This window comes from Pleurodeles waltl, chromosome 5 (assembly GCF_031143425.1).
Source record: "Pleurodeles waltl isolate 20211129_DDA chromosome 5, aPleWal1.hap1.20221129, whole genome shotgun sequence".
Taxonomy (NCBI): domain Eukaryota; kingdom Metazoa; phylum Chordata; class Amphibia; order Caudata; family Salamandridae; genus Pleurodeles; species Pleurodeles waltl.
Genome location: NC_090444.1, coordinates 858128580 through 858152332, shown reverse-complemented (window position 1 = coordinate 858152332; position 23753 = coordinate 858128580). Strand labels below are relative to the sequence as shown.

Here is a 23753-nt window from a genome sequence, read left to right as displayed (position 1 = left end):
TAAAGGTACTTTATTTTAGTGACAATATGCCAAAAGTATCTCAGAGGATATAATCCCTCAGGAGGTAAGTAAAATGCACAAAATATACACACAAACCAAAATCAGGTAAGTAAAACACTTAGAAAAGTAGTGCAAACACTGTAGAACACAATAGAATGTAATAGGAGGCAATAGGCCTAGGGGCAACACAAACCATATACTCCAAAAGTGGAATGCGAACCACAAATGGACCCCAGACCTAGTGTAGTGTGTTGAGGATCGCTGGGAGTGTAAGAAAACACTAAGGGTGTCCAAGATACCCGACCCCAATACCCTGAAAAGTAGGAGTAAAGCTACCCTACTACCCCAGAAAGACAGTAAAGTCGAGATAGGGGATTCTGCAAAGACAACAACTGACTGCAAAGCACTGAAGACGGACCTGAGGACCTGCAAAGGAAGGGGACCAAGTCCAAGAGTCACGCAAGTGTCCGGGGGGGGTGGGGGGGGCAGGAGCCCACTAAACCCCGGATGAAGGTGCAAAAGGGCTGCCTCCGGGTGGAAGAAGCTGAAGATTCTGCAACAACAGAAGGTGGCAGGAACTTTTCCTTTGGCCAGAAGATGTCCCACAGCGTGCTGGAGGATGCAGAGTTGTTTCCACGCAGAAAGACCGCAAACAAGCCTTGCTAGCTGAAAGAGTCGCGGTTGAAGGTTTTGGGTGCAGACAGCCCTTAGAGCATGCACCACCAGGAAATAGTCGAGAAAGCCGGCAGGATGAGCGGCTACAATGTTGCTGGTAGTCTTCTTGCTACTTTGTTGCGGTTTTGCAGGCGTCCTGGAGCAGTCAGCGGTCGATCCTTGGCAGGAGTCGAAGAGGGAAGTGCAGAGGAACTCTGGTGAGCTCTTGCATTTGTTATCTGAAGAGAAACCCACAGGAGAGACCCTAAATAGCCCTCAGAGGAGGATTGGCTACCTAACCAGGTAAGAGCCTATCAGGAGGGGTCTCTGATGTCACCTGCTGGCACTGGCCACTCAGAGGTCTGCATTGTGCCCTCACACCTCTGCATTCAAGATGGCAGAGGTCTGGGACACAATGGAGGAGCTCTGGGCACCACCCCTGGGGTGGTGATGGACAGGGGACTGGTCACTCCCCTTTCCTTTGTCCAGTTTCGCGCCAGAGCAGGGGTTGGGGGCTCCCTGAACCGGTGTAGACTGGCTTATGCAAGGGGGGCACCATCTGTGCCCTTCATAGCATTTCCAGAGGCTGGGGGAGGCTACTCCTCCCCAGCCCTTACACCTATTTCCAAAGGGAATTACACCCTCTCTCAGAGGAAATCCTTTGTTCTGCCTTTCTGGGACTGGGCTGCCTAGACCCCAGGAGGGCAGAAACCTGTCTTGAGGGTTGGCAGCAGCGGTAGCTGCAGAGAAAACCCCAGAGAGCTAGTTTGGCAGTACTGGGGGTCCATGCTGGAGGCCCGGGGATGCATGGAATTGTCCTTCCAATACCAGAATGGTATCGGGGTGACAGTTCCACGATCCTAGACATGTTACATGGCCATGTTCGGAGTTAACATTGTGACGCTACACATAGGTATTGACCTATATGTAGTTCACACGTGTAATGGTGTCCCCGCACTCACAAAGTCCGGGGAGTTTGCCCTGAACAATGTGGGGGCACCTTGGCTAGTGCCAGGGTGCCCTCACACTAAGTAACTTTGCACCTAACCTTCACTGAGTGATGGTTAGACATATAGGTGACTTATAAGTTACCTAAGTGCAGTGTAAAATGGCTGTGAAATAACGTGGACGTTATTTCACTCAGGCTGCAGTGGCAGTCCTGTGTAAGAATTGTCTGAGCTCCCTATGGGTGGCAAAAGAAATGCTGCAGCCCATAGAGATCTCCTGGAACCCCAATACCCTGGGTACCTAGGTACCATGTACTAGGGAATTAGAAGGGTGTTCCAGTGTGCCAATGAGAATTGGTAAAATTAGTCACTAACCTGCAGTGCCAATTTTAAAAGCAGAGAGAGCATAAACACTGAGGTTCTGGTTAGCAGAGCCTCAGTGATACAGTTAGGCACCACACAGGGAACACATACAGGGCACAACTTATGAGCACTGGGGTCCTGGCTTGCAGGATCCCAGTGACACAGGCAAAAACAAACATACATATAAATAAAAAATGGGGGTAACATTCCAGGCAAGATGGTACATTCCTACAGGCCCCAGCCTTCACATCGGAATAGCTGGAGAAGCTTGTGTATGGGGCCCAACCCCTGTATGGGCAGTTGTATGAGCCTCCAGACAAACAGGTGAGTACATCATGGATACGTTGGATGCGACATGGCTACATGAAGATGCATGTGTGTGCTGGTAGTGTCATTTGGGGGGGGTTGGTTGCATTTAATGTATATGCAGAGGTAGGGGTCGTGTGTGCTTAATGTGGGTCATACGCAGAATGTAAGCCATCTGTGTAACAGAATGGATTGTTGAGTTTATAGTGTCCTCCTGTCTGTGTCTCCTCTGCATGTCAGAAAGGGTTGTGGCGTGCAATTGCCAAGGACGTGTGGACCCTGGGGATCCATAGCCAGCGGAACACCCACTGCAGGAAACAGGCACGGAAACCGCAGAGGCCCAGCTGAGGATGGCCTCCTAACGAGGGAGGGGTGCCCGTCAGAGCCTGACCCCCCCCCCCCCTAATGGCCTGCATACTGGTGGGGGCCAATCCGGAGTTGGCTGGGTGCTTGAGGGCTGCACAGTAGCCACAAGGGGGTGAGTACAGAGTGTGTGGTATTTATTTTGTGTTGTCTGGCATGGGGTTTGGCTGCAGGGTTTTAGTCAGTGGGTTCTCAATATTCTGCTTTAGCTTTTCCAGTGCTGCTTAGCTATGTAGGGTGGTATGTATATTAGGTATTGGTAAGTAGCTAGCATACCATAGCAGACAGGGCTTAGTGAGTCCCAGTAGGTGTGCAGATGGTAGTGTTTGGGTTATTTACTGCTGTTCTACCCAGGTAATGGTTTGTCATTCTGGTCCATACTGCACTGTGTTAGTGCCAGTGAGTTACTGTGATGTGTATGCCATATGTGCTGTGATTGGCCCTGTGATCCCTTTCTCTCTCTCCCACCCTCTCTCCTTCTCTCATCATGTCCTTGTGTGCATTAGCATCATCCGACGAAGGAGCAGGGGCACCAGCGACTGGGGGAGCTGCAGCCCGGAGGCAGAGAGCACCAATGCCGAGGGGACCAGTGGGTTGGAGGGCGAGGGGAGCACCATGGGGGAGAGAGGATTCACAACTACAGACTCGGATTCCTCCTCTGATGGAAGCTCCCTACTGGTAGCTGACCTCTTTAGGACCACCCCAGCTACTAGAGCTTCTGCCACCCCCTGTACCAGCACCGCCCTCCCAGTTGTCCCCCACCCAGTTGCCCGTGCCCGCGCCCGCTCACCCAGGGGGGTGGGAGTCTCCTTCTTCCCAGGCACCTCAGGCCCTGCCACCGTCAGCCCTGCTGCCATCAATGAGGAGTCTATTGACCTCCTGAGATCCATCTCTGTATGGCAGTCAACCATAGTAAATGCCATCCAGGGGCTGGCATCCCAGATGCAGCAATGCCATGCCTACCTGGAGGGCATTCACAGTGGCTTGGCTGCCCTACAGAGACCCTTTCAGACTCTGGCTTCCTCTCTGACAGCAGCCAGTGTCCCTGGTTCTACCACCACCCTCCAGCTACCTGTTCCCAGTCCCAAAGCCCTCTCCCCCAACCCATCCCATGCACACAATCTGACAAGCATGCACCCAAAACAACAGACAGGACTTGCACAGACAAACACAGGCACCACACTTCACTCCACAAGCACACACACAGCCAACACACAGATGCACATACTACATCAGCCACTGCCTCCACTGTCGCCCCCTTCTCCTCCCTCACAGTCACTTCAACACTCACACCTGCATGCACTGCATCATCAGTCCCATATCCTGCCACCTGTACAGCCTTGCCCACAGACACCACAACAGCAGACACGCAGACATGCACCCCACACACCACATGCACAGTCACCACTATCACAGCCTCATGCAGCGCACCCACCTCACTTGCAGACACCACCACAACATAGATACACACGTCATGTTTGTCCTCTCCTACCCTGTCTGCCCCCCTCCAATTACACATAAACGCTCCTACTCAGACACCCACCTCAGATGCACACTGTCCATGCACCTGCACCCAAGTCCAGCACACCTACTTCTCCTACAACCATTCCCTCTACCTCCACTCCCAATCCTCCTCCCACAACCCGCCCCCTTGGTCCTAAGAAGCTATTTCTTTCCCGCCTTGACCTCCTCCATCCCCGTCCTGCCTGTAAGAGGAAGATCCCTCCCCCCCAGCCCAGTACCTCCACCTCCCATTTGACTCCTGTTCCACCCCAAAGACTACACCTGCCACTAATGGGCACAAGAGTGGCACTCTGGCCCCCACCCCAAGCCCACTCCTCTGCCCCCTAAACGTAAGGATAACCCCCCCACCCAAAACCCAAGGACCCCTCCCAAGATGAGCCCCACCCCGAGGTGCCTGCCTACTAACTTCACGATGCCCCTGCCCAGTGGAATGACTGGGCTGTCAGGAGTCCAGTTGGGCCATGGACGTTGCCCTTGTGGCCATTTGTTGTCTGTGGATTTGCCAATGGTCCCTGCTGTACATATTTATATTTTTTAAATTGAGCTCGTTTTCCAACATCATTACAGTGGTTGGACCAGAGGTATGCGTCCTAGCTTTCTTTGCTTCTGGGTTATGTTGTTGTTGTTTACTCTGCAGATTGTTCAGGGTGTGTGTTGTTCATGTGGGTGTGTCACTCTCCCCTCCCTCCCTTGTGTGCTAGGCGGCTGTACTGACCGTCATCGTTTTTGTCGGTGTTGGTGCTCCTGGACTACCATCGCCTGGTACAGCATCGGCAGGACTTCCAGCTCGAGTTTCATGGCGGCTGCGGACTCCTCTGTGTCCCTGGAGGTGAGTATTCCCTTTTATATGATGTGTTTCCGCCTGGCTTTGGTGGCTGTGGTCCCGCCCCGGAAATCCTGGCAGTCTGCATTTCATAACATGGTGGGCGGGTCATTGGCTTCCTCCTGCCTGAAGGTGCCTACCACCGTGGTCAGTGGACGGGACCGCACTGACGGTTTGGGTGGTACATTGGTTGTCTATGTGAGGGACTGCCACCATGGTCATAATTTGGTGGTCTTCACCGCCAGCCTGGCGACGGTACTACCGCCATCACTGGTGTGGCGGTCAGCTGACCGCCAATCTCATAATGAGGGTCTATATCCCATTTGAGATTACTAGATGATCACAAACACTAGCACACTCCTGAAAAAAACAAAATATATGCAATGAAGTTATGACAAAAGACAGTTTGATGTTTCAAACAGTGCCTGCAATCATACGGCATGCAGGGGTGTTACCCAACCACGTACATCATAATGTAAATGGAGAATTGGAATTCAGCAGTCCAAACATGGTTGCTTTATTTCAGGTTTACAAACCAAATTGAACGTAAAATTGGTGATTGTAAACACGGAAGACTACCTGAAACAAAGAAAAAAGGTGACTGGACTGATGGTGAGACGGTGAAGAAGTGATCCTTAAAGCAAAATGTGTCCCAGAAGTTGTAAACCTGAGTGGGAAGATTAACTCATCTCTCAGTTTAAAGTCAGTGGTTTATGATATATAGTCAACAGTCTATCACGTGTTTTATTGTGTCTCTGACCATATAAATATGAATAGCTCAGGTTCTGTGGGTCCTAGTTCACCCAGGTCAGCAGCTTCTCATTTGGAGCACACAGCTAACACACTGAGATGGCATAAATCCTTCTCAATCAAGGTAGCGCATAGACCAACCATGCTCCAAACAGCCTCATCTATAGACAGATGAATAAAAACAATAAAACATTGCACAGAGAAGGAATCTGCTCATCGTGTGGAGTCACCACTGTGCCCACCTGCATCTGATAGTCTTGGTTTCTTGAGGCAGGACTTTTCTAGTCTCTGGTAAGGAAGGAAAAAGCTTATAGGTGTGATGTCTCCATCTCTGGACTCATTGTGCTTGCCATTGATAGAGTTGGCGTTTTTTCACTTTGGTGAAATGAGTATGAAGATAATTATTGTGTCATATTTTGTAATAATGTGTATATGAAGATAGTGTTTCTGCTTGTTGGCAATCTCAACGCTAAGGTATGTGAATTGAACTGCAGGGTCTGATATCCTGTCTAACAAACTGAGAATTTACACTGTACACTGGTAAGAAGTGCTAGAAACAACCTGTTCTGCTTCAGAGGGTTGCTATCAGGGGCGTAATGCAAGACTTAGGGAGTGGGAGGAATCCTTCAGGGGGCACCTTTCAGCCCAAGATCAATTAATATCTGTGAGATATGGGAGACTCAGAGGCTCCTCATCACATTCTGTAGGGGGGGGGGGGCATCATTGTACGTCACTCCACTGTCTGCTATACTTTTAATGTGACTGTGAAACTTTGAATGGGAGAGAGCTATGCCTTCTCAGCATTTCTTTTCTTCTTAAATTGGACAGTACCGACATCTATTAGCAGCCTTTTAACATCTAGAAAAAAAATGAAATTGCCTAAACCAATAGATTCCGCAAAGGCGAAGCTTATAGGCTTTGCCAATGCTTTTTTTGTTGTTTTTGCAACTATAAAGTGGCCTATAAACTATACTGCAGCACAACACCCTGTCAGACAGAGTATATGTAAAAATACCTAAATTCGGACCAGGAGCAAAATGGAACCTAAGTCTGGTTTTTGTTACTCTGGTGTTTGTCATCGTGACTGCACTGCTACCACTGGTCTCCATTCTCCGAAAGTTTGCATAAGTAGCACCAAGGCGTGTGCACTCGCTATGATTGCCGTGCAGAATGAAAAAAAGATACCACTGTGCTAGGTGCCTTTGCAAAAATGAGAAAGCAAAAACTACAACTTTTTTGTTTTTTTTAGCATCCATACATTCGGCTAGTGATGTGGGCCGGACTGACGCATGACAGTGCCCCCTAAAAGAATAACTGAAGGGGGTTCACCCAAACAAGCTAATTAATGGGTAAAGGGGGCTGACCCAAAGCCCCTTCTGTACATGTAGGTGTTTGTGTATGTTGTGTGTGGAAGGTGTGTATTTGTGTCAAGAGTTCTTGCCCTGTAATTCAAAAATGTCACTATAGTGAGAGGGCATGGCTCTGTAGCCTGTCACTTGAGAGTTTGCTTTCGTCGACACTGCAGACTCAACTGTGAGAAAATACATTGCAGCATCACAGGGTCTTACTTGTGAGGCTACACATATGGTGACTCCGCAGGCTGCAGAGGAGGAGGCGCCAAAGGCTGCTGAGAGGCTGCAGACATCAGTGCCACCAGAGCGGTATACTTTGTGGTGCCATAATCTCAAACGAGAGGTCACTCGTGGCAGCGCAGATGCAGTATAATGCATTTATAAAGGCAAACTGTGTTCAAGTATGTGCCCCTCTGCAGGGTCATGACGTTTTTCGGTAAGTAACAAAATACGCTCTTCGAGTTTGTGGTGCATTAACTCAAGCAGGCAACTTCTGACATTTTGTTTTTTACTACAGACTGGTTCTGACTTCATAATCGGTATTAAAGATAGTAACTCTTTATTCAAACAGCGGTGGTACATTTATACTTCACCTACCTGATGTTGTTGGGAAGTTTTTTTAATGACAGGTTTATGACTTTATTTTACTTGTTTTAATGTAGTAGTAATCTTATGCACGTTTTATTATAGGTGCTGCCATTGGTTCAGAAGAGGCATTTTATTTATACACACGTGGTGCGGCGTGTACCTCTATTGTATCCTGTAAATATGACAAAACCAAGAAACATTATTCCAAATATATCAATAAAGACATTCTGCAAGATGAACAAATTAAAGAACTATTCATGAAGCCGAAAGAAGTGAATGTTGAGCCATTAATGGTAAGTGTAGCGTGCGGTTTCAAAAGTAACCTGTCTTCTTTCAGAGACGAGACATTTGCATATTAGTAAAATAGAGGACCATCTTTGGACGGATAAAGTGACATTCCCTCACACAGTGGCTCCTCGTGCCCCTGTTCTTTGCCAACCTTGATTTCTTTTAGTGCAATCAAGAATCTTATCCCGGTGAACCCTGGAGCACGTTTGGAGAGTAGACTGACTCTATACTTGACTTTTTGTCTTATTTATGTCCCTTGTGTAGAACACCTGTATTATTGCTGCGGTAAAGAGCAGAATGTCCGCGCCTAGAGAGCTAGCTAGCCATCTTAGTCATAGCTTATATTATTTCATGTCAGTACATGTGTTCTCTTGATCTTTCCCTTTGTATTACTTGAAAAGGTTTCTTTGTAAATATCCACAGTTGTACTGGTTGCGAACATACTGTAAAATCTATGTCCAGGATGCCCAACATGGTACTAAAGAATGCCACCTTTCGCTAGTTTTTTTGTTTTGTTTGCAATTTACAATGATGCAAACTTCTCCGAAGGCTACTCGAGTGCTTTGAGGAGGATTATATTACACATGATTTGTAGGTATAGGTAGATGAAGGGATTTGCTCAGAATCATAGGATGTTGAGTCGAGGCTCAGACACAAACCTGGCTTGCCAGTTTCGAGGTTAGCACTACTGGCTGCTAGGCCGCATTGTTCCTACTTAAGTTAAAATGCTTGAATGTTTCTCTGTCGGCAAGATGTCAAGTCGATCATCACTTCAAAAGCAATACTGGGGATACAGCCTTCCTGAAAGTATTCGAACGGCGCCTTGTAAATAACACACTGTTCCCTTTTAGCTTCGTCTATGTTTGTTTTATTTTGCCTTGTTTTTTGTTTTTTTGTTTTTTAATAAAACATTGCTGTAGAAGTTGCTGGGCCTTTGGCAGTATTAATACAATGGGAAAAAAAACAACCTTTTTTTGTTCTCAAAAAGCGCATATGGAAGTCACTGGCACTGAAGGAAACTCATTTGTGTGCAGATGTGCTCTTGTGAAAGAGTGGAACGCCAACACTCTCAGTGAAGTTAGCCAGTGGCAGAAGTAGGCAGATCCATTGCCCTGTGATAAATGCTACAATGGGCGAAAGAAAAATGTGAATGATACAACAACATACCAGTGGACAAAGAACTGCTAGAAAGCCCGTATAAGTAAGTATATGTTAGACCTGATAGCCTTACGGTGGTCACCCCCTAACTTTTTGCCTGCCTCCCTCCACTTTTCTGACACTGTTTTGCTGGTTTTAGAACTCTGCATACTTTACCACTGCTAACCAGTGCTAAAGGGCAAATGCTCACTCCCTTAAACATAACATTGGTTCCTTCCCAATTGGCATGTTTGATTTACTTGTAAGACCCTAGTAAAGTGCACTGCATGTGCCCAGGGCCTGTAAATTGAATGCTACTAGAGGGCCTGCAGCACTGGTTGTGCCTCCCACATAAGTAGCCCCTCAAACTTGTCTCAGGCCTGCCATTGTAAGACCTGTGTGTGCAGTTTCACTGCCACTTAAAAGTAGTTGCCAAGCCTTAAAACTCCTGTTTTTCTACATATGTCACCTTTAAGGTAGGCCCTAGGTAACCCAAAGAGCAGGGTGCTATGTAGGTAAAAGTCAGGATATATGCTGATGTGTTTTATATGTCCTGGTAGTGGAAGACCCCTAAATTAGTTTTCCACTGCTGCAAGACTTGCTCTTTTCATAGGATAGCATTAGGGCTACCCTCATATACTGTTAAGTGGTAGATTCTTATCAGAAATGGGTAACCTGGTCATATTTAATATGGCCAGAATGTAATACGAAATCCTGTTTATTAGTTAGGTTGGATTTTATATTACTACTTTACAAATGTCCCTTTTAGAAAGTAAACATTTCTCTGCACTTAAAATCTATATGTGCCTTACAGTCTGTCTCCAATCCACGTCTGGGCTGGGGTGGTTGACAGCTCCTTTGTGCATTTCACCCAGACAACCACAGACACAGGATACTCAGTCACATCTGCACTTGTCTGCATACTGAATGGGCCTTCCTGGGATGGGAGGGTGGAGGGCCTGACACTTATGTTTCAAAGTCTAGTGGCCTGCCCTCACACAATGGAATGCCAAAACCCCTGCTAGGACCCTGCCAGACAGACCTATACTGAAAGGAGACCTTGTGTACTTCAGAACCACTCTTTGAAGTCTCCCCCACCTCAAAGGCATTTTTGGGTATTTAAACTGGGTCTCTTACCCCACCAACTCAGACACTTCTGGACCTGAACCTGCAGCCTGTCAAGAAGAACTGCCTGGCTGCCCAAAGGACTCATCTGGACTGCTTTGCTAAGAAGGACTGTGTGATAGAGCGCAAAGTCTGGGGCCGGACTGGAAGTACTCCGGGGGCACTTCTCAGCATGCCGACTCTGGAGAGGAAGAGGCGGCGCCACTTCAAATAACAAAACGCCGGGGAGACGGGGTCAACGTGGGTGGCGTGGACAAGGACGAAGACGCTGACAATGGAGGTGCAGAGAAGGAAGGAGACACGGACAACACCAGATACTGCGATGCGGAAGCAGAGGAGGACTGCATACAGCCGAACGAGCAGAAAGAAGGCAATCGACGAGACAAGCACAACGGAGAGCCTTGGCGCCCGATGGCAGGGAACACCACACCGGAGCACATCTCAAGACCGCTGGAGGAGAGACGATGCGAAGGAGCTGGCAACGTTCCAGGAGGAATGTGGCCTCACCAGGTACGGGGCACAGAATAGGGAGGGGGGTGGGAAGGTTAAAGGGCACTAAGAGTGGGGAGCACTGGTTTGTTCCATTTTTATTTTCAGAAACCCCTCGAGCAAACCAATCACTGAAAGGAAACACAAAAGAAGTCAAGGAAAGGCACTGGGTGAAAAGAACCACAGTACTAACAATTGAGACAGAACATGAGAAAAGAAAAAGTTATATTAAAGGAGGTGAGATAGGCAATAAAGGCATTAGGAAGGGTGTAATGAAGACCCATTTAGATACTAACAGACCCACAGGAGGAAGGGCATAGGAGGAACAAGGAAAATAAACGTAGACAGAAACCAGGGAAAGAGACAAGTTAGATAAGAAAGACCAATACCTAGCAGATAGAAAAAAAAGTACCTTCACTAAAACAGGCTTCTTGTTTCTCTCCCTCTCCCGATTAATGGCCTTCTGGATCCCTGAGGCACCAACCTATAACCGAAATGACAATAAGAAACAGGAAAGAAGAAACGAAGACTACAGTTTACAAAGATAAAAAGAAGCAAAGATAGAAAAATTAAGTCAAAGAAAGAAACAACAATTAGAGAAAACAAATAAAGAGTAAGTTCGTAAACCAAACATAACTGCGTATCACGTCTCCATTTGTACTTACCTGGCACAAGTGGTGTCAAAAGTGAGATTATATCTCCTTACAGGACAGGATAAGTAAAATGGAGGAGAGCCTACCTTGGCAGATATGATTGCCCAGTTAGCAGATGACCAAAGACATTTACAACTCGTGTGGGAGGAGCAAATCAAAGAGGCTAAGGAAGAACGTGAGGCTTTACAAACCACGTTGAAAAGTCAAGCAACGATTATTGCCAATAATCAACTAGTACATGAGACTGCAATAGGGAAGCTCACAGAAGCAATAGCTACAACCAGAGTACACCCATATGTACCTAGCACTGTCTTACAGAAGTATCAGGAAAATGATGATCCCAACACATTTTTCACAAAGTTTGAAAGGGTACCAAGTTCGGGTAACTGGCCTACAGAGACCTGGGGGTCAAGATATTGCTCCTTTACTAACAGGACCTCAGCAGGCGGCCTATCAAGCAGTCAACCCGGGTGGTAGAACCTCATATGTGGACATCAGAAAGGCCATCCTGGAATGTTTAGGATTAGACCAGGAAAGTTATTGAATCAGGTTCCGACCTACTAAATGGGTGAGTCTGGAGAATCCATGTACTCTTTATTACAGGCTTCACCTTGAAGCTAACAAATGGTTGAACCCTACGGATGCCACCAAAGAAGAAATGTTTGAAGCCATAGTATTAGAACAATACGTAGAAGCACTACCTACATCTATGAGGAATTGGATCTGACAACATCCCGGATTGGACAACTCTGCTGCGGTGGACCTAGCTTATGCTTATCACAGGGCTCCTGACTTTCAGGGCTCCAGTACTCAAATAAACTCGCCACTCCCTAAACCATCTCCCCAATCTTTTCCTATCAAACTATTAATGGGGTCAAATATGGAAAAACCCTGCCCCTATTGAGCTCCCTTAAAGGAACCTATGACGAACCCCCAATGTTTTAACTGTGCGGAATGGGGACACATTACACGATATTGTCCTCAAAAACGGAATCAACGGGAACCAGTGGAGATAGGGATGGCCAGAGGAAGGATATTGTGGTTAGGCAATACCACTACTCGGTACTCTACCTGCCTTCTTGTGAACCAAGAAATAAGGAAAACATTAGTAGATTCTGGTTGTAGTCAGAGTGTCATCAATCAAAAATATGTCCGACCAGAACAATGGGTAACAGGCGAACAGGTCCTGATCACGTGTGTGCACGGGGATAGTAAAACATACCTAGTCGCTATCATACAGGTGAAATGGCGAGAAAAAGAAGAATCCATTATCGGAGGAGCCATCCCTGACCTTGTCGAAGAACTCATTATAGGAACTGATTATATATCCTTTCCCAAACTCCTGGATAGCCTAAAACCTAGTCATCAGGCAGAACCCTGGTGGACTGAGGCTCCTTTTTCCTCATCAGAAATGGAGAACGCTACCTAAAGAAAAGCTAACCCGGTCACAAAAACTAGAGCAAAAGAAGGCCTACTACAGGGAGGATAATTGTAATAATGCATCTAAGCCTATTTCCAAGAAACTGATATTGTCGGTCGCCGGAAAATTTCGACAGTCTCAGCGAGATGAACCTGCTTTAAAAAAACTCATGGCATGCTGCTCTGACCAAACAGACCCACACAGTAGGTCCGTATTTTCAAAGTTGCAGTGATTTACTGTATTGAGTAATCCCTAAACCAAGAAACAGGAAACCCCAATTGCTAGTCCCAAAAGACTACAGAGACCAGGTACTTCAGTTAGCACATGGGGACACGTGGGAAGGTCATCTAGGAAGAGAGAAGATGGAAGAATATATAACAAGGAAATTTTATTGGCCTGGGGTATATGGCAATATAAGAAAACATTGCCAGCAATGTCCCAAATGTCAATTGATTAACCCCTCTATGGATCCCAAGGCTCCCCTCCTTCCATTCTCTATTATAGAGACCCCATTCACACGGGTGGGTATGAATCTGGTGGGACCATTGATACCGTCATCTAAAGGTCACCAATATATCCTAGTTCTTGTAGACTACACAACTAGATATCCAGAGGCCATACCTTTGGCAAGTATGACTACCAAGAGTGTGGCTCAAGCCATGATTGAATTCTTGGCCCGAGTCAGGTTCCCTAAAGAACTCCTAACTGACCAGGGAACCTCTTTTATGTCCCAGTTAATGTCCAAGATATGTCAGATTCTTGGCGTCCAACAAATACGGACGTCGGTTTACCATCCTCAGACAGATCGCCTTGTAGAACGTTATAATAAACCATTAAGAATCTCATGCAGAAAACCATAAACGATTCCGGTAGGAATTGGGATAAAAAATTACCTTTGGTACTGTATGCCATATGTACACATGTACAGTCTTCCACTGGACATAGTGCATTTGAACTCCTGTCCGGAAGACAACCCCGTACCATGTTAGAAATAATGGCTGAACAGTGGGAAGAAGCGGAGGAGATGAAAGACATACCTATACTAGCGAATTAAGTCATCCCACATACAGTATGGGAGGACGTCCATACCCAATTAAAAGAGACCCAGATGAGACAGAAGGCTCAGTATGATACTAGAAGTAAGACCCGTGACCTAACTAGAGAACAAAAAGTGTAAATACTTTTGACTACAACTGAGAATAAATTGCTGGCCCGTTGGCAGGGACCATATACCGTCCTTGAAAAAATAACCCCGGTAAAATATAGGATCGAGATACCCGTAGGTTTAGATAAAAGTCAAATATATCACATTAACCTGTTGTAGACATGGCATGAAAAAGAAAACCAGGATGTAGATCTGTATGTTACGACATGTTCAGAGTCAGAGATACCCGTATTCCCTACTCCTCCTGAGTCCAAACAAGAAAGTAAGCCCCACCTGGGTAATAACCTCACTCCTTTCCAACGTTATCAACTATAATAAATATTGCAGAACCACAATAGAGTATTTTCTACAAAACCTGGTCGGACCCATCTCATAAAACATCACATTTGCACCCTAGATGGAAGAGTTTCCCGACAAAGACCCTACCGTATACCAGAAGCTAGGAAGCAAGTGGTAGAGAAAGAGGTAATGGAGATGATAAAAGCAGGTGTCATTGAACCATCGTCCATCCCCTGGTGTTCCCCTATAGTATTGGTTCCCAAACCTGATGGGTCTATCCGGTTCTGCATAGACTTCCGACAATTAAATTCCCTATCACACTTCAATAACTATCCCATGCCACGCATAGATGATCTTCTAGAAAGATTAGGACATGCGAAATACCTAACTACTTTGGATTTAATGAAAGGCTATTGGCAGATTCCCCTAGAAGCAGTAGACAAGGAAAAAAAGGCCGTTGCCACCCCCTGAGGGTTATAACAGTTCACAGTATTACCCTTAGGGCTGCATGGGGTTCCAGCCATCTTTCTGAGATTAATCGATATTGTGTTGCGGCCCTATCAGGATTATGCGGTAATATACAGTAAGACCTGGGAGGACCATTTAAATCACTTATCAGGTATACTAAAATCACTTCAACAGGCTGGCTTAACAGCTAACCTGGATAAATGCAAAATAGCTCAGAATACCATCAATTATTTAGGTTATGTAGTTGAAAACAGCACACTTAAACAATAAATAAGAAAGTAGAAGCCATCACACAAATACCCGTCTCAAAGAACAAAAAAGATGTCAGAGCCTTCCTGGGTATGGAGGTTTATTATAGGCGATTTATTCCACACTTTTCCGACATAGCCGCTCCTCTTATGGCTCTGCTTGAGAAGAGACGACGACATCAAATAGCTCAGTTGACCAAACTAAAGTGGCAACGGTTCTTTCACCTAAAGTCCTTACTAACCACCGAACCAATCTTACATTGCCCGGATTTTCACAAACCCTTTCAATTACAAACCAATGCTTCCGACCAGGGATTAGGAGCAGTGCTATCCCAAAAAGGAGACGACAGACAATATCATCCAATTGTATATATCAGTAGAAAACTTTTACCTAGAGAAAAACATTATCCCACAGTGGAGAAAAAAAGTCTTGCGATAAAATGGGCAATTGAATCTCTTCGATACTATCTCTTAGGAAGACCCTTTACCCTCCTTATGCACCACGCCCCACTAACTTGGCTATCTAAACACAAGGGTACGAATTCCCGAGTACTAAGATGGTTCTAATCATTGCAACCCTTTTTATTTCAGGCACAACACTCCCCAGGATCCCTTCTGTCAGTGCTGACTTTCTTTCTAGATATCCATCTAACGGGTGGCTCCAACAGCCACCCTCCAGGGGGAGTGAATGTTATAGAGCGCAAAGTCTGGGGCCGGACTGGAAGTACCCCGGGGGCACTTCTCAGCATGCCGACTCAGGAAAGGAAGAGGCGGCGCCACTTCAAATATCAAAGTGCCGGGAAGATGCGGACAACGGGGGCGGCACGGACAACGAAGGAAATGCGGACAGCAGCAGAGACGGCGACGCAGAAGCAGAGGAGGACTACATACAGCCGAGCGAGCAGAAGGAAGGCAATCGACGAGAAGAGCCTTGGTGTCTGGCGGCAGGGAATACTACATCAGAGCGCATCTCTAGGATGCTGGGGGAGAGATGGTGCGAAGGAGCCGGCCACCAGTTACGGGGCACGGACTAGGGAGGGGGGTGGCAAGGTTAAAGGGCACTAAGAGTGGGGAGCACTAGTTTGGATTCTTATTTTCAGAACCCCCTTGAGCAAACCAATCATTGAAAGGAAAACCAAAAGAAGTCAAGGAAAGGCACTGGGTGAAAAGAACCACAGTACTAACAATTAAGAGACAGAACATAAGCAAAGGAAAAGGTATGTTAAAGGCGATTAGATAGGAAATAAGGGCATTAGAAAGGGTGTAGTGAAGACCCATCTGAATACTAACAGACCCACTGGAAGAAGGGCAAGGAGGAACAAGGAAAATAAACAAAGACAGAAACCAGGGAAAAGAGACTAACTAGAAAGAAAGACCAATACCTACCAGATAGAAAAATAAAACATACCTTTACTAAAACAGGCTTCTTGTTTGTTTCCCTCTCCTGGTGAACGGCCTTCTGGATCCCTGAGGCACCAACCTATCACCAAAACGACAATAAGAAACAGGAAAGAAGAAAAGAAGACTACAGTCTACAAACGTAGAAAGACTCAAAGATAGAAAAATTAAGACAAAGAAAGAGACAACAGTAAGAGAAAACAAATAAATAGTAAATTTGTAAACCAAACAAAACTGCGTATCACGTCTCCATTTGTACTTACCTGTCACAGACTGCTGCCTTGCTGCCCTCTGACTTTGCTGAGAAGTGCTCTCCAAGGGCTTGGATTGAGCTTGCCTCCTGTTTTCTGAAGTCTCAGGGGCAAAAAGACTTAATCTCTTCAAGGAACCTCTTGTGCACCAAAATCGACGCACAGCTTGCCTGAAACGAGGCACAGTCTGCCTTGGGATGAGAAATCGCTACACAGCTGAACCGGAATGACGCAGCCCAACTTCACGAGTGAAGATTTGACGCAGCGCCTGCTGTGCAACAGAAAATTCAACACATCACCACACTGGATCTATGCAACACCTGTGACTTCATCCTGCATGTCAAGGATTTCCACGCATCATCGCTGGACGTCAAAAAGATGCCCACATCGCAGTGAGGAACCAAGACTGCATGTCGGAAATCGACACAGAGCCCCTTGCAGCGTGGAAAGAAAGAGCGCAACGTCTGTGCTGCGCCAGAAATTCCCGACGCACACCCTATTTTTCCACGAATCTCCTCCTCTGCGGTCTCCGTACGTGTTATTTTTTAGGCAAACCAGTTACTTTGTGAAACCAAGAGACAACTGTTGATTTCTAAGATTTAAGGCTCTTTTTCGTCTTGCAAAAGTGATATCTCAAATTGTGCTTATTGAATTTTGATCGTTTTTACCTTAATTTAACCAGATAAATATCTTTTATATTTGTCTACTCCTGCTTGGTGTATTTTTCTGGTGTTTTCACTGTATTACTGTATGATTTATTGCACAAATACTTTACACATTGACTTCTAAATTAAGCCTTACCACTCAGTGCCAAAATACCAGAGGGTAGGCACGGGATAATTTGGATTGTGTGTGACTTACCCTGACTAGGATTGTGGGCCCAATTTGGACGAAGGTGTATACCTCTGCCAACTAGAGGCCCCAGTTCTAACAGTATGGTATACATATTAAAGTATAAACTAATGACACACACAAAAAGACCAACACTCTAGTTATTGAAATGCAAATGAACAGAATTTTACCTTTTTGAAAGGCTATTTTACCTCAGATTTGTATATCCTGTTTTGTAGAAAGGGAGTTGTTGCTCCTTTCCCAGACACATACTCTTTTTTTTTTAGATCTGTACATCCTACCTTGTTGCAGCCTGTGGCTTGGTTTTATATCTACCTGCTGCTACCCTTGGATCTGATTTGCTCCTAGAGACTACGACAGCATCTCCCAAATATGCTTCATCAAGGCCTATGAGGCATGTGGTAAACTCAGGATTTACACAAGTGCCTTTCACAAAGTATACATCCACTACCTCTACCCGACTTGTAAGCCCAGGGATTACAGGGAATGTTCTGCTAAAACGCTTAACTGTGAGGGAAGGCTGCTCAATAGCTTAAAAGATCTAAATGCAAATATACCACTCACCTCTAGTAATTAATCTGTTCTATGTGCCCCTCGGGCACATGGGAAAAAGCTGTATTTGCCATGGAAAATCTGCAAACGTACCAAAAATAAATGTCTCTTCTAAGTAATTGGCATCTGCTTCGTTTAAGCTACCTGCTAAAATGCATACAAAGGTGCTAAAGTAAAAATCACAAGGCATATCGCCCTTACCTTGAATATGTTGACAATTACAAATCTTCTTTCCAAAACCAACAGCATCAACACCAATCTCAACCTTGATGCGCTCTTGTAACTCATTCCACTGCTCTTTTGTCTTTTCTACAACCCACCTGTTCTTTGATGCCTACATTTGAACCACTGTTGACAGTTTCTCTGTCCGCTGCTGTTGGTTAGGGTTCTGCTGATGCCTCCATCCACCTACAATACCCCTGCGACATATGATACTAGAGTGGGTAAAGAAGATTACCAGAACGGTCACTCTGATTTCAGACCAAGGAAAACATTTATATTCATGCTGGAGCAGACTTTGCTGGGCAAAGTATCCACTCAACCCCCATCTGGACTTCTGAAAACTGAACTAAAAGAATCAGATCCAGAAAATCTAGAGGAGGCATTTATTCCTTCCTATAAATTGTCCAAACACGTAACCATAACAGTTTAATCTGAACTACCCACGCTTCAAAGATCTTGAATGGCACAATTAAAGGTCTCAGTATGAGTATGAGCCATTAGTATGTTCCATACGAGGAGAATCTCCACCCGTTTTCTAAATAACGGTAGATTTAATAAAGGATGTGCAACAAATGATGGTCATTACTGTGCATGGTTTCTAGCGGATGCCTTTGCAACTCCTGCCACCTTCACAGATTGTTTTATTACCAGCAAGCACCACAGCTACCACCATAGATTCTTCCACCTCCATTACTGCAGATCCCCCCCACCCCTGCAGCCTTTTTCTCTCCAGGTCCCCTGCTGCGGCTAAAGCAAACTGATATCACTGATGATGACCAGGCCAATGATAGCACTAAAAAGGATGAATACAGGAGAATTCTCTAACTCTGAGGGTTGAATATGATTACCATGTGGTACCTACCACAGAGTCCACAGCCCCCCCATAGCCCCTCCCCCTTCAGGTAAAGCACCTCAGGTCACAAAGTTAATTTCCATGCCTTTATTGAAATGGTTTCATAGAGGGTTGAGCTCCCCAAGACCAGCAGGGAGACAGAGGTTTTCCTATGCAACGTCTGGAAGCCATAAAGGGAATCTTTCAAGGAAATGTTAGTCATTGGCTGTGTGTGGGAAGAAGATCCGAGACTCATGGGAACGTCTGCTATGATTGTAGCACGAGTTCCAAGATTCAGTAAGAAATATAGGCCCTCATTACAACCTCGGCGGTCTTTCAAAAAGACCGCCGAGGCTGCGGGAGACAGAATACCGCCAGTGCTGGCGGTATTTCTGGCTCCCTATTATGACTTTTCTGCTGGGACAGCTGGCGGTAACAGTGTTATCCTGGGGATTATGACCGCCAGGCGAAAGCTTGGCGGTATAGTGGAGGGGCCGGCGGTATGGCCGTGGCTATTGCGCCACGGTCATAATAGCTGGAGTAACACCGCCAGGCTGTTGGCGGTGTTGCCGCCAGGGTCGTAATGAGGCCCATATTTCAGTGTGCTTTCAAGGTCACCATAGAGCTCTTTCTGTCGTTATGCAAGCATAACAGAGAGTGCGTAACAAGACTTCCCCTGCACAATTTCTTCTGATTCCTTTGATAAGAGTATTGTGCATGGCAACCAGCTTTTAATGCTAACTCCATGGCAATTTTGGGCATATATGCTCTGAGATGGCTCTGTACATCACCCCATTAACTAAGCCAAGAAGCAGACAGCTAAGACAGCCCTTAGAGAGGTGAGCAAGCTTTTGCATCTATCATGGATTTATCCATGAACATAGCTTATATTGAATTTTCTCAACTCGGACATGTTGCATTATTTCCCAGACTAGAAGGACTGCAAGCTACTTGCTTTATGCAGCAGTCCAATTTCGAATTTTGTGTATATGATTTGATAGAGTTCTCCAGCAGCAACGTTCACATCAGTTTTGAGGTGCCAAGGGGAGAGGCACCTGTCATATTGTGGCTGATGGTAGTCCTGTCCCTACCCACCAAATTGTATCCTTCAACCTTTTTCTTACTACCAGGTATTATTAACCATCACAAAAAAGACTTCTAGGGCACCACCAGCAGTCACATATGCCAAAATGCATCATCGCCATAATAGAGAAAGGACCTTAAAGTCCAAGGAGACCAGATGCCTTTTCTAGGCCCAGGAGGGAGGATATCGGCTTTCTGAATGAGTGAAGATGACATCAGATGGATTATGGTTCTGCTTCGTTTGGCCACACCCTTAAATTCAGACAGCGCCTCTCTATGATGTACTCTTTATATAATTCTTATTTAGGTACTCCCCATTGTACTTCATCTTATCAGGTACTCGGGTGTACATCTTCTCAGTTACAAATGGATAGCATTTAGTGTTGTTTTTAATTGGAAGTTGATAATTCAGCTTGAACAAATATATTAGTTAATATCTATTTCAGAATGGTCTGCTAACCTATTTAGCAGGCATGTATTATATTTTGTTTTGAAAGTTTGACAATCATTTAAAAAAAAAAATCAACAATGTTTAGCCTTGTTTAATATTTGCTTCATGAATCGTTGATACATATACTTTGAATAGTCAACTGTTGTTCATAGAAGCATAAACTGGTCAAAGTGCATTAAGGCTCCTATATTGATTGTTGATTTTAATAGCATTTAACTAGCTGAAAGTAGTATTTAAGAACTATATAGGCAAAGGTAAGAGAGATAGCTATAAATAGGTTTTCTTTTTTTTTTTAAACATAAGCACATTAAGCTACTAGCAAACCTTATTGGCTTGAGAGTGACAACAGGTGTCTTCCTACAAAACACTAACTCCATTGTTCCACTAAGGTAAGCTTGTAAAAGGCAAAGCCACCAAAGACACTCACACATGCTCATCGATGTCAGTTCCCTTTTTCCACAAGTTCTACATGGATTCAGAGCTAACACTGAGGAATTTATCTCATCACAAAAAAAATCAGATTGCAGTACTATTTCTCCCCCTATAAAATCTTGTTTTTTAGCCATGCAGGGAATGTGAGGGATAGGAGTCCATCATTGACCCCACTGCCATCTGTATATGGTATCTAGGGTCTGACCTCTAAGTCTTGCTCCTCCTGTCTCTAAATGAGCCCAAAGCCCATAAAGTAATGGGAGACTAAACTCTACATGGCCATGGCAAAGGATGAGCACAGACATCAGAAGCGGTCTCAACGCTGTCACTGTTCTCCATCTTCTTCCTCAGGCAAGCAAAAGAGGAAGCATAGGAGAAAGGAGAAAAAACACTTCAAAGCTAAGTATCTTTGTTGTTTTCCATCTCCTACGGGACTCTCTTCCTCGGAACTGGAGCTGGTCAACCTCACACCAGGAGATATTGGGCACAGCCTCGCTCTCCCTGTGGACCCGGCTCCGGACAGGCCTCCATTCCAGTATCCTTCAGTGTCAATCCCTTTGCCACATGAGCCTTCAGCTCCAGCTTTTCCAGAGTTACTGGCGCCGGGATCAAAATTGGTTGCATTCTTGAATGCAATGTATTCCATCGTTGTGAAAGCGTCCACTCCTTCATGTGTTTCTTCAGGTCCAGTGACCTCAACACACATGCTGATGATTCATTCTTTCCGACCAACAGTGTTCGACGCTGCACCATCAGAGCGGAGTGCTTCCCTTCGTCATCTTGACTCTGCACTTCGCTTTTCAGTGCCGCAACCGACAGCGTGGATGGTGCTACTTTCACCTCTTGTCAGTTTCAGATGTAACGCTGCACCCCGTCGTCGAGCCCATATCCACTCTCGTAGTGATGCACAGCGACTATTGGAAGCGGAGGGTTACAGATCATGCCTACACCACATTTTTGGAACTGATTCAGATCTAATAAGTTACAGTAATTATGCTGGTCAATTCAAGGAACCTCCTTCATTTCAAGATGTCCTGGACTATCTCTGCCACTCAGGCTGCTGGCTCTGACATTCAGAGACGACACTAGGTAATTGGCAGTGAGCCATATCTATTGGCGGTGAGCCCAAGACCACAGACTCAATGCTTCCAGGCAAAGGAGGCGAGACCCTACTCTTCTTTGCTTGTTGACATACCACATCGCATTCATGTTGTCCATCAGCTCTCGGAATTCCCTGGCTCCTGAAAATGCAGATTTCACAGATTGTTTATTTATCTGGGGTTCCTGACCCAGGCAGTGGTACTAACCACACAAGTTGACTACAACTTTTATTGTTTGGAACGCTGAATGGTAGGACTTCTTGCCCGCAGATTCTAGAACTTTCATTCAGAAATGTGACAACATTCTGTAATTTTATCTTAAGTTTGACTTTTGGTATGCCTTCTGTTAAGAAGTGATGCCACCTCGGCTCACTTGAATCTCTATTTTTCAGAAATGTCTGGGGTTGGTATAGTTAATCAGGTGCATGGAGAACCTAGCCAAATATGGCGGGTAAGCCACCACTACTGAATATATGTCTTATCCAAGCATCATTTTCTCTCTTAACTTGGGTGTACTTTTGAGCCTTTCGTCTCTCATGCAATAGGTCCGCACGTGAGGGATACAGTTTTTATTTTATTAGAATAGTGGGAATGCAGAATAATAGGACATATGTTTTTTTTTTGTATTTATCTATATTTTAGGTTCCAGTTTGGTCTGTGTGCACAAAAAATATGTTTTGAAGTATACCTTCAGAATAACCTGGAATTATGGGTAATTTAAATTTCAACGTAGTACAAGTAACCTATATCCCGAAGCATAGATTCTTGGCTACATTACAAAAATGCATAACTTTCCTTCGTGCAATTTTTTTATCCACTGGATTCACCTTAAGAATCAATGCATACTTAGTACACAATAAAAAAGCATCATAATCTGCTGCTCAACCAATGGTTCTGGGCATCAAAAGTTTTTCGGACAATCACCAAAAGCTGTATATGTCTGGAAAGGTCAGATGGCCATAACAGTATATTACTTATTTAGATCAGTCTGCTATGCAAAACTTACCAGTGTAAACTTTGTCACCTACTTCTCTTTTTTTCCTACTTCCATTATTTTAAAATGTAAACAGTGTTTTTGGGAAAACCTTTAGAAATATACACAATAAACACCTTGTAGAATTCAGAATGTTGTCCCATTATGCCTGTTCCTAAAAGCTGGAAGGAGTGTGATCTTTGTACAACAAAACCTTTGTTGATGTCTGTAGGAAGTTGGCTCTGTATTTGCTATCTCAGAGTGAGAAATAGTGTGCACAGAGTCCAAGGGTTCGCCTTAGAGGTTGATAGTGGCAAAATTAGATAATACTAATGCTCTATTTTGTGGTAGTGTGGTCGAGCAGTAGGCTTATCAGAGGGTAGTGTTAAGCATTTGTTGTACACACACAGGCAATAAATGAGAACACACACTCAAAGACTTAACTCCAGGCCAATAGGTTTTTATATAGAAAAATATTATGCCACAGATAGTATTTTGTGTGCATGGTGTTCTGAGGGGGGTGCCATGTTGACTTTGCCTTTTTCTCCCCACCAACATACACAATCTGCAATGGCAGTGTGCATGTGTTAGGTGAGGGGTCCCTTAGGGTGGCACAACACATGCTGCAACCCTTGGGGACCTTCCCTGGTCGCAGGGCCCTTGGT

The 23753-nt window shown here is 45.2% G+C and overlaps 1 protein-coding gene across 1 annotated transcript in view; it reads left to right on the top strand.

Annotated features, from left to right (window-relative positions):
• Positions 1–23753, top strand: part of LYST (lysosomal trafficking regulator) — a 2674875-nt gene that overhangs the window by 1016320 nt on the left and 1634802 nt on the right. Inside the window, 1 exon segment of the mRNA XM_069234946.1 lies at positions 7773–7963. Coding sequence (XP_069091047.1) covers positions 7773–7963 — 191 coding nt within the window.